A 12,525-nucleotide genomic window follows, 5' to 3' on the forward strand; every position below is an offset into this window, starting at 1 on the left:
TCATGATGTTCGAGGTTAAAACAGCGGAACTAAAGTTAGGTCAAGGGTATTAAGTTCTGCTGTACTTTGTATCGTCTGCTGTGAACTCAAGTGACTCCCAACAAATCAAAATACAATCTGATGAAAAGCTAAGGAAACATTTGTATTACTTTAAAGGAGAAGAAAACGACCAAAGACTTTTCAGAGTTAGGAAAAAGACAAGACAACAAACCAAGTCAACATAGTAAAGAGATCTTATCCACGCTGTCAGAAACACCTCAGATCAGGACCCGACCTGGACCTGAGTCAGAGCTGTCAGTAAAACCATCAATCATTAACTAACTGATTTACCTGTACCAACACACACACACACACACACACACACACACACACACACACACACACACACACACACACACACACACACACACACACACACACACACACACACACAGGTACGAGGGTTAAGCCGCACTCTGCATTTATTGCATTAATCTAAAATAATATAATCGCGGTCTCTAGGGCCTCCGTGAGCCTCTAGTCGCTGTGTAGGCTCACAGTGAGGTAGGCTACAGCGGGCTCTCTTTAGGGGGACTATGTGTAGGCTCACAGTGAGGTAGGCTACAGCAGGCTCTCTTTAGGGGGACTATGTGTAGGCTCACAGTGAGGTAGGCTACAGCAGGCTCTCTTTAGGGGGACTACGTGTAGGCTCACAGAGAGGTAGGCTACAGCAGGCTCTCTTTAGGGGGACTACGTGTAGGCTCACAGAGAGGTAGGCTACAGCAGGCTCTCTTTAGGGGGACTACGTGTAGGCTCACAGTGAGGTAGGCTACAGCGGGCTCTCTTTAGGGGGACTACGTGTAGGCTCACGGTGAGGTAGGCTACAGCAGGCTCTCTTTAGGGGGACTACGTATAGGCTCACAGTGAGGTAGGCTACAGCAGGCTCTCTTTAGGGGGACTATGTGTAGGCTCACAGTGAGGTAGGCTACAGCAGGCTCTCTTTAGGGGGACTACGTGTAGGCTCACAGAGAGGTAGGCTACAGCAGGCTCTCTTTAGGGGGACTATGTGTAGGCTCACAGTGAGGTAGGCTACAGCGGGCTCTCTTTAGGGGGACCACGTGTAGGCTCACGGTGAGGTAGGCTACAGCGGGCTCTCTTTAGGGGGACTATGTGTAGGCTCACAGTGAGGTAGGCTACAGCGGGCTCTCTTTAGGGGGACTATGTGTAGGCTCACAGTGAGGTAGGCTACAGCAGGCTCTCTTTAGGGGGACTATGTGTAGGCTCACAGTGAGGTAGGCTACAGCGGGCTCTCTTTAGGGGGACTATGTGTAGGCTCACAGTGAGGTAGGCTACAGCAGGCTCTCTTTATGGGGACCATGTGTAGGCTCACGGTGAGGTAGGCTACAGCAGGCTCTCTTTAGCCTGCCCGAGTCCGTGTTGGAGAGCAGGTGGGAGGGCCTGACGAATAGCTCCGGTGTCTCCTACCTCACCTTCACTCACCTGCTCCTCAACCACTCTGGGGAATACAGATGTGAAACCAGCTTCACCAAAGGCCATATCATCTGTTCTGCAGGATGTGCAGCGGTTTCTGTTGAAGCAAACAACGTTACTTTGAAGGCCTTGTGTCATACTTTTCTAATACTGCAGTGCATCTACTACAGTGCAACATCAACTACAGTACAACATTAACTACAGTACAACATTAACTACAGCACAACATTAACTACAGTACAATCTAATTTATCACGGTATCACCTCATTGATTACAGTATCATCAGGGGAGCCATGTAGCTCAGGGGGTAGATCGGGTTGGCTGGTAACCCCAAGGTTGCTAGTTGGATCCCCGGCTCCTCCTAGCTGAGGCCCCGTCCACACAAAGCCGATTTCATGGCGAAACCGCAAAGGTCTTGTACGGTTCGGCCTTCCGTCCACACGAAGCCGGCGAATCCGCTGACCGAAACCGCAAACTTCTGAAACCACCCTCGGAGGTGGTTTCAAATCTATCCGGTTTCGTTTTGGTTTTGTGTGGACGCCTGAAACCGACTGAAACCGCAAACCATGACGTCATCGCCCCACCCCTCGACCTCCTAGCCAATGGCTTTTAAGCCCGCGGAGTCTCAGAAATCACAACAAAAAAGATGATGGCGGACTACAAGCTTGTAATCGTTCTGCAGCATATCATGTCCCTTGTTGGGTTGCTAAGCCATTATTTATTGAGAATCTAGTTCGCCATCGTAGAAGAGCTGTTTGTTTGTGTTGTTAGTGGTTCGGGGGGCAGCCTTTATGCGCATGCTCGCCTCTTCTTCTTCTGGATTTGTGTACCAGAAGCAGCGCCCATTATGGGCCTGGAATGTTTACTACAGCATTTCTACAGATCTATCCGGTTTCGCTTGGCTTCGTCTTTACGGAGATACTTCGAAACCGGATAGATCGAAACCGTAACGGTTTCGCCCGTTTCGGCTTAGTGTGGACGGGGCCTGAGTGTCCCTGAGAGAGAGAGAGAGACACACAAGCAGTAGAGAAGGAAGGGGGATAGGGAGAACACAGCCAGCAGCAGGGTCAGTGAACATATATTTATGTATACACACACATATCTATATACATATATATGTACACACAAATATATATACACACACACACACACACACACACACACACACACACATATATATATATCTCAAGGGCCCCCTTTACCAATCCGTCATTGGCTGTCGGTGTGTGAATGTATGATGAATGGGTGAATGAATTGGGCTGACCTCTGGTTACATTAAAGCGCTATATAAATGCAGTCCATTTACCATCTCATTGATTACGGTTTCATTGCTGCTGAGTAATTTACAAATTGACCAGCATTAAATTAAACTTACGCTGTGGACTTTCAAAATAAATATAGTGATCGTGAGACCGTGGTCCAGATCCCCACGGCGCTGAGGGGCTGCAGCACCCCCTGCTGGCTGAGGGGGGAATCACATGGTTGCTTTTAGATCATTTGTGATTCATATATGATATGAAATACTTTTCCAAATGCACTTGGGTTAGCATTATTTAGTATCACAGCTATTTAGATAGAAATATCAAAGCTGTGATGGATTCAACTTAATAAAGCAGAGAAAATAATTCTGGAAGCTTCCTCCAGGAAAGGGTCTGTGTGTTGCAGCGCATGGACCGAGTCGGGGTCTGGGTACCTTTGGTTACCATGGAGACCAGGGACCAGAGGGGGGGGGGTCCATCGGGTTCCAGGTCCTAGTAGCTGGGCTGGTTCCTGTCGGCTCGCGTCTAGAACTCTCTCCATGTTCCTCACCGGGCGCACGAGGCTGAGGGGGAATGCACTTGCTGGTGTCCTGATCATTAATGTTGTGTAGACAAAGCCTCTGTTGTGCTTTTTATTCAGTGAACCCCGACCTTAAAGTGTAAACTGATCCTCTGCTGAACACAAGAGAACATTCAGTGGATCCACTGAGTTGTTTCTCACCGTTATGCTTTATTAACCAAACAGAAAAACAGACCCTCAAAATGAACACAATGAACACAAGGACTCAAACAATAGAAGAACAGTCCCTTACATGGACACAATAAACAAAAGGACTCAATCAATAGAAGACCAGTCCCTTACATGAACACAATAAACAAAAAACTCAAACAATAGAAGAACAGTCCCTTACATGAACACAATAAACAAAAGGACTCAAACAATAGAAGAACAGTCCCTTACATGTACACAATAAACACAAGGACTCAAACAACAGAAGCAGCAGACATTACTAATCATAAACAGGTGTGCACATATCTTTAATAACTGAACATGTTCTGCTGCTGTGTTGTTCCCCACAGAACACAAGGAATCAATACTCAGTTTAAAGTCGTCACAACATGATCTACAGCTTTTCCCAGACCGCTTGCATTATGAATATAATATAAAATCTGCTTTACATCATGTGAGGCTTATCAAAATATAAACTGATATCAGAGCCCCGCCGTATGAAACTATTAACGTCTGAAAATAGACACAATATTGTAGTATAAAAATGTTACAATTTACCATCAATCAATAATTAAAATACATTTGACATTAGAAATATAGTCTTTGTAAAACCAACTAAGTTAACCTGATGGAAGATCTTAAAAGTCTCTTATTTTCAGGGTTAATCAAGATCAACTTTAAGAAGCCAAACAAAATGTAGCATTTGGATTATAGTTGAGTCCATGAATATAAATCACCAAAACCCAGTGTGTGTGTGTGTTTATATATACATGTGTGTGTGTAATCCATGCGTGTGTGTGTTCATATCTGCGTGTGTGTGTGTTCATATCTGAGTAAGTGTGTGTGTTCATATCTGCGTGTGTGTGTTCATATCTGAGTAAGTGTGTGTGTTCATATCTGAGTAAGTGTGTGTGTTCATATCTGCGTGTGTGTGTTCATATCTGAGTAAGTGTGTGTGTTCATATCTGCGTGTGTGTGTTCATAGATGCGTGTGTGGCGTGAACTGTCAGCGCATTCAGTTACCAACCTGATGTTCACACGGTTTCTTTCTTTCACCGGTCATACATGTAGCTAGGATACAGGACACATGTTTCGGCTTGTTTTAGTATTCCTAGTGGGCTTAACAGTAATAGAATATTCTGGTATTTGATATAAAGTGACCAGACGTCCAAGATCAAAACGGGGAACATTATCACCGAAAAGGGGGGAAAACTAATTTCCAGTGTGACTACCAATCAGATTGAAGAACCCATTCGAGGCTATAGCATTCAAGCATTCGAGGCTATAGCCCCGGATCTTTTGGGAATAGCCCCGGATCGCTGTGCCGTCCAAAAAATAAATTATAATAATAATAATGCTGAAAATAGCTCCGTAGTGTTTACTTCTTTGAGGTTAAATTACCAGCAGCCACAGATGCAGAATTGTAGCGAGGGAGAACCATAAAATTCTGGCGTGTCCATGTATGGGTAGATTTAGAATAATTTGTTGCAACAAGTTGCAAATTCAACGTCGGTATTCTTTCTTCTCTACGCACAGCGCATCTTGTCGTTATTGCTGTGATGTGCTGCCAGCCTTTTAGTGAGATCAGAGAGTGTTGAGAAGGACAGTAATAAAATATCTTTGGTGAGATGGATATAAGAAGAGAGACCCGCAATGAATTCAACCCGGTCCACTTGACATCGGGTAGGTGCATGACAGTGGTACCGGAACACTTCCATAGCCCGGGCTTTTATTTGTTTCAATCACTGAACTTTAGAACAAAACTCTTGCTCAGCAAAGATGGGAAATACTATCAAATGTATTATTGAAATCAGTATGAATATTAGTAACCATGGTTACCAGGCAATCGAATAACGCCTGCACGCATGCTAACACACACACACACACACACACACACACACACACACACACACACACACACACACACACACACACACACACACACACACACACACACCTGAGCCCCCCCCCCAGAGCCCAGGGAGGAGGTCCTGTGTCTATAACCGACACAGAGAAGCTGAGGACACGTCCCGCGACCTGGAGGGCACAAGGTAAAACACTACCCCTGCTCCCTCCCCCCCCAACCCCCCCACCCAGACCCCCGGGAGGAGGTCCTCCTGGGTGAAGGAGGAGCAGAAGGTGTGGAGGTGTGTCAGTGTGTCTGAGGACCCTCCTCCACCTGGGGACACTCTGTAGAAGGACAGAGAGCCAGCAGGCCGGTCCAGATACACTCCTACTCTGGTGGAGCCAGTGGGGAGGAGACGGAGGGGTTCCTCTGTACCGTCGTACTGGACAGAGTAAAGACAATCATAACAATAAAGAACCCAGGACTTGTTGTTCCCTCCAAGCCCGCTGTCACCACCCTCTCCTCTCCTTGTGATTCCTCTGTATGTCACTCCTATACCAACCCGTCCTTCCCACTCTACCTCCCAGTAACAGCGGCCAGTCAGAGCATCTCTACCCAACACCTGGGGCAGGGAGTCAAATCTGTCTGGGTGATCCGGATACGACTGGTCCTCTTCAACCCGCGTCACCTTCCTGTTGTCCTCAGACAGAGAGAGGTCTCTGTAGGCCGTGTTGGGGTCCAGTGTGAGGTCACAGGCATCTGAGGGAGAACCAGACATGATGAGCTGCTGAACCGCTCTTCATCCACATCATCACCAGTACTGTTCTCCTAAGCATGACATGTTTGGGGGAGGGGACATGTAACCATTGTTACACAATCGTTACATTAAGTGTCATTATAGTCCGGAACCAGGGCCGGGACCCGGACATGAAGAGTTGCTGAATAATAATAATAATTCTTCTTCTTCTTCTTCTTCTTCTTCTTCTTCTTCTTCTTCTTCTTCTTCTTCTTCTTCTTCTTCTTCATCATCAGCTTTAGAAATATTTGTGAACATAGGTAAGATCCTTTAAGTTCAACTTAAATGTAAATCCCATGTGTGTGTGAGTGGCTGTCCCATTCAAACATTGAAGCCTAGAAAAATGGATAAACTGAATCTACTACCGTAATATTTACACGACATATACATATTATACATCAAAACGTTCAGCATGATGAGGTCATTGCTCCTATGGAATATTTAAGCTATATTCAACATACTTTTCAAGATATTAGACTTTGAAAGGTTCCGATACACATCCATTGAAATCCACCTGTGTAAACAACAGACTGAACCAGCTGAGCTCACATACAGGCTGGAAACTAACTGTTGGTACCATAGAACTGAACATACATACTATATATAGACATGTACACATACGTACACACACCTATAACAAACATACTAGACATACATCAACACAGGGAAACATAGCTACACAAACGTATACACAAGTCCACATGTGAATGACGGACGTCACCTCCTGCTGTGTGGATGGACTTTCCATCTCAATAGTGAGTGTGTGATGTGATGAATCAAACAGACACTTACACTTCTTTAGAGCTGGTTTCAGCCTCAACACTCCACCGTGCTCCACACTGGGGGGGAAACAAAGTGAGAGCAGCATGTTGAAACATTCACCTTCATCATCTGCTGTCTCATCATGTTCTACACAACAAGAATGACAGCTGCCTCTTCAAACCACTTCATCTAGCAGCAGCTTGAATCCTTGACTTTGTCCCTGAGTGGTGAGCTGTCCTCTCCATACCTGAGAGTGTCCAGTCTCCAGCGTGGATCCTCCAGTCCAGCAGAGAGCAGCGCAGCTCCAGAGTCTCCTGGGTGATTGTAGCTCAGGTCCAGCTCTCTCAGATGGGAGGGGTTGGAGCTCAGAGCTGAGGCCAGAGAAGCACAGCCTTCCTGTGTGACCAGGCAGCCAGACAAGCTACACACACACACACACACACACACACACACACACACACACACACACACACACACACACACACACACACACAGACACCATTTATTCTATCTGGTTGAGAGCAGTTTGTACTAAGAAACCACATTTATAAAGTATATTTCCATTGGGAGGACAAGCTTTATTGATACTTCATGGAGACAAAGCTGTGACATGGAGACAGACCCTGAGAGTCTGAGAACAGGAAGAGGAAGTGGGGAGATGACGTCATCACAGACAGCAGAAGTTCCTTCACTTGGATGTGAAACAGGATCTTAAACAAATGCTCCTTTCTCAATAGCTACACCTCAATGAGATATTGTTCAGTTAGAGTCAGGAGAAGCCCGTTCTATCATTGTGTAGAACCAGGGAGTGTTTTGTCAGCAGGGAAAGAGCAACAGAAATGCATCAGGCAGGAGCAGCACTTACTGGAAGCTAGAATAACCAGTTTGAAGAAGTGGCTGACAACTGACCTGAGAGTTTCCAGTGTACAGTGTGGACTCCCCAGTCCAGCAGAGAGCAGCTTCACTCCTGAATCCTGAAGATCATTGGTACTCAGGTCCAGCTCTCTCAGACTAGAGGAGTCTGAGCTGAGAACTGAGGCCAGAGCTTCACAGCATCTCTCTGACAGATGACAGCTATTCAGCCTTCAAACAAAATTAACGCAACATGTGTTTAAAATACATGAATAACAAGAAACTGTGTTTAAAATAACTGATTTAATTTTGAAATTATTGGAAGAATTGTGTTGAAATCTTTTATTAGAGATATTTTGCAAAAATAACGTTTTACAGACAGTGAAATTAAAAAGGGGTCACCACTCTGTCATTCATTGTGCAAATAACCGTAACCTGAATAAATAATAGATAATAGTAATTTAAAAACAGACATCCGAACTGAAGGCCGAACTAAGTTTTTATAGCATCATGAGGTGATGCTATAAAAACAAAGTATATAAAAATAAAAGTGCATAGAAAGTGGTGTATTAAGTGCAAGAGTGCCAGTTATCAGTGGCGGCTGATGGAATTTATTTGAGGGGGGGCTGAACGTTTGCATTCCAACCCCTGTAGGGGGGTCTGGGGGCATCCTCCCCCACAAGATTTTTTTGTGATTTTCACAAACAAACAAAGCATTCTGGTGCATTCTGACAAAATAATAAAGAAAAAACAGAACATTTACTTACAAAGACGAATGGGGCCAGGGAACTAAGTTTTAAGTTAATTTATTGCCTTGTAGAAATCAGCAACATTAAAAGTGCAGATACATCAACAATAACTTTGAATTACACACAAGGTAACGTTCTCTCTCTCTGTGTGTGAGTGAGAGAGAGAGAGAGAGATAGAGATAATTGGTGAGTGTGTTACGGCCAAGCCATTGTGTTGGTAAACGTCACTCATAAATATATCTACAGTCTGCATTAGTATGCATTTAGACAAATACAATGAAATATGAATTCCACAAAATTAATGTAAATGTGCAAACTTTTGTGTGTGGTTGTTGAAGACACACTTAAGGCATGATACCAACATAGGTTTGCAGAGGACTACATACAGTACAATATGCACACTGAAGGCCTGATGCCACCATAGGTTTGCAGAGGACTATATACAGTATGTACACTGAATAGGTTTGCAAAGGACTATATACAATATGAACACTGAAGGCCTGACGCCACCATAGGTTTGCAGAGAACTATACAGTACACTTGAAAGGGGTGGGGGGAGGTTGTAAGGGTCTGTGTCCATCTCAAGGGAAATACATATAGGCTAGTGGAATAAATAGAAGTTGCTTACCTCTAGCATGGCTAGCTTCACACAGTTGTTCATATGCACTCTTGCTCGCTGTTTCAGGTCTGTCAACCCTGTCTGTGTCCACGAACTATCACACACACTTATTTTAAAAAGTATACAAAAAATTGCATTGGCATACCCACAGCTAGTTAGCCAAGCCGGAACCAAACTCTGGAAAAACTTCTCTTGTAGGCTCTATCCTTTTCTCTTGCTTGTTGGGTTACGTTCACTTCTGGCTTTTCTGTTCCGAGTTCTTTTACTTGCAATTTTTCTGCAAATGTTCTTCTTTCGAAGGGATTCATAAGCAACGACTTAACTGAATTCGGGGCTAGCTGAACTCACAGGGAAACGGTGGTAGCAGTACTCAAAGTCGCCATCTTGCTGATCTCTGAGGTAATAGCAAATGCACGGTTACGCACAGTGGACAGTGCACTGCGCTTGGGGCTATATCTTGAGCGCCCCAAAGCCATACAATTCGACGACGCTGATTGGCGAAATTATGTACTATTCTGCCTAGCAACGGGGGAACCATTGGCTAATAATTCAGGCATGTGGGGCTGAGTGAACTGCGCCCCACGGAAGACTACTTCACCAAAATGAACGTTGAATGTAAGTGAATGAAGATTTAATTATGGGGGACTCTAAAGTAAATGCGTTATTCGAATGCAATTAAAATAGATTCATTCTCAAAATGAGAAGATTATTAAAAAAAATATATAAAAATGTATTTAAAAAAGAAAAGATGGACGGTCTGCGGGAGGGCAGCGCCCCAGCGCCCTCTATAGGCGAGCCGCCACTGCCAGTTAAAGTCCCCCGGAGTTAAGCAGTCTAACTGCCTGCAGAAAGAAGCTCCTCCTCAGTCTCTCAGTCCGAGCTCTAAGGCAGCGTAGGCGTCTGCCTGACTGCAGCAGGGTGAAGAGGCCAGCATCTGGGTGAGAGGCGTCCTGCCTGATTTTCCTGGCTCTTGCCCTCCCCCTCTTGCTGTATGTATATTCCAGGGTGGGGAGGGTTCACCTAATGGTTCGCTCTGCTGAGCGCAGCGCCCTCTGCAGGGCAGCCCGGTCTCGTGCGGTGCAGCTTCCACACCAGGCTGATCTGCAGCCTGTGAGGATGCTCTCCACAGCTGCAGAGTAGATGGTCCTCAGGATGGAGGGGGAGACCTTGACCTTCCTCAGCCGCCGGATGGGGAAAGATGCGGATGGATTCCTCAGCCTGAGGGGGAATGTAGACCGCCATGGTGATGATTGCTGAGAGCTCAGGGGGCAGGTAGTGTGGACGATACAAGTTGGTCAGGTGTTCCTGGAGTGAAGAACAGCCAGTGGAGAGGACAGTCGTATTCCTCGGGTAAAACCATTTCTTGTTTATCATGAGACAAACTCCGCCGCCTTTGGATTTCCCGGAATCTTCTGTTCTATCCCTGCGAGTGATGTGGAAGTGCTCGGCTGGTGTGACTGAGTGGTCCGGTATTGAAGGGGACAACCAGGATTGGGTGAAACATAAGATGTTGCCGTCTCTGATGTCCCGCTGAAAAGCAATCCGTGCCCTGATATCATCCATCTTAATTTCCAACGACTGGACATTCGCGAGCAGAATACTCGGCAACGGAGGATTATATGCCTTGCTTCTCAGTCTGTTCTGGATTCCACCTCGTGGAATTTTATGTTGTAGTAATTAAACAAAAATATATTAGTCAGTACATTAGATCCTTATGTTATTGTATATTGTGTGTAAAATGTATGGTATTTAATAGGTTTATTTTGTAGGGTTTGTGACGCAAATCAGCATATAAACTGTAATATCCGAACATAGCCACAACGGAGCAGGACCAAACATATAAACTGTAATAACCGCACATAGCCACATGATGGCAGCACCATCACACATACGAGGCCAGAGGCGGGCGCTCAACACCCAACACCCTAGCCAATCAGAGCACGTAGTACGTCATAGAGGCCACGCCTACCCCGTATCTAAGGAGAGAGCTACCCAGAACAGATCAGACACTCTAGAGGCAGATCATCTATTAGGTGACCAGCTAAGCGTATTTCCTCGTGTACATATACAATACCCAAGGGCGTCAGTTTGTTTTTAAAAGTGGTGTGGATAATAACCATAAGCTTGAGTGTGGTTTGAAAAGTGCTGGGTACCCTTATGTAAGCTATTCATCCACTCAACGCTGCATTACAATATGCTCTACAGTGTATTGTCAGGTGTTGAAAATCCTATTAGAACAATAAAAGTTGCAAACCACAGTTTGTGTTTTGGCTTGTTTTGCAAAACGGCGTTGGAAACACCAGGGTATTGGCTCGGGATATGTAATACTAATACACACAGGACAAAGAACAGTGTTGGCAATTTAACACTTATCTTGACATCAACAAAGTTTACCAGACAAACAATGCCAGACTGTAAAGGGGGTACGAAATGAAACGAGGTACTGAGCATCAGCCTTTTGAAGACGAACAAGGGCTGCTGGTAGCATATGTTATGCTGCATTAAAAAAGGAAGAAAAAAACAAGCGCCCAGAGGAGAATTGCATCTGCCAAATCCTGACCACCAGTAAACACCTGCGAAGGACCAGTGTAGACTTCACTCGTTACAACATAAGGAAATTGCCCGCAAATAAAATCCCCTACCCTTTAGGATATTCACACAGGTTATGCGAGGTTATTAACATATTTATGTCAGGATAGGCCTACCAGGCTCCAAGTCGTCACATATCTCAATCAGACAAAACAACTATAACCACATTGGCATAGCAATCGCACCGTGTGAAGCTGCTACTATCTGCAATCTATATATACAATGCATACTAGCTGGAGCACCAACCAGAATCAGATCACAATCGCTTAGGACCGTGGGTTACCTTTTGCCAGGTCATCACGAGCAAACAGAACCAGCAGCAAAGTTTACGTAAACCAATTTCTTACCTTATGTGGCCCTCCACATGCAGGCTAGATGATGTATCCATATCGTTACCAGCGTCACAAACATGCTTTTTATAGGAAGCAAAAGGACCGGCTATTTTCTGAATAAAAATGTAAATTTTGGCTGTCTGTCTTGAAACTTCTCCAGTGCGTTCACACCAAACGCAACGGGGCGACAAGATCCCATTCAAAGTGAACGTATCGACGCGTATCGGGCAAATTTTTTTGATTTGTCGCGCCACACTTTCGCCGTGAACAGGCGAGCGTGTTCACGAGGATTTGTGGCGCGACAAATTCGCTCGAGTTGAAATATTTCAACTTTGACACGATTTTCGCGTGATGACAGCCAATCAGCGTTCAACAGCATGGCCACTGAGTGACATGTGTAACGTAACAGCCAATCAGCGTTCAACCGTCAAACTCAGTGCAGTGCAGTCCGGGGTGAACTGCAGCATGGAGGAGAAAGTGATTGTTGCCGTTTGCGACTCTCGGAGCTCTATATTTAATA

General features: G+C 45.2%; 1 protein-coding gene and 1 long non-coding RNA gene across 3 annotated transcripts in view; one reads left to right on the plus strand and one right to left on the minus strand.

The window, feature by feature from the left end:
• LOC132456510 (NACHT, LRR and PYD domains-containing protein 12-like) overlaps positions 1 to 12,525 on the minus strand; it is a 171,830-nt gene that overhangs the window by 115,815 nt on the left and 43,490 nt on the right. Inside the window, exon 17 of one of the 2 annotated variants that reach the window (XM_060050883.1) lies at positions 7,774 to 7,947. The exons of the other annotated variant lie outside the window; for it this stretch is intronic. Coding sequence (XP_059906866.1) covers positions 7,774 to 7,947 — 174 coding nt within the window. The remainder of the gene's footprint in view (positions 1 to 7,773; positions 7,948 to 12,525) is intronic. 2 annotated transcript variants of the gene reach the window in all.
• LOC132456517 (uncharacterized) overlaps positions 1 to 12,525 on the plus strand; it is a 77,940-nt gene that overhangs the window by 21,258 nt on the left and 44,157 nt on the right. The gene's annotated exons all lie outside the window — the stretch shown is intronic.

This window comes from Gadus macrocephalus, chromosome 4, assembly GCF_031168955.1.
Source record: "Gadus macrocephalus chromosome 4, ASM3116895v1".
Taxonomy (NCBI): Eukaryota; Metazoa; Chordata; class Actinopteri; order Gadiformes; family Gadidae; genus Gadus; species Gadus macrocephalus.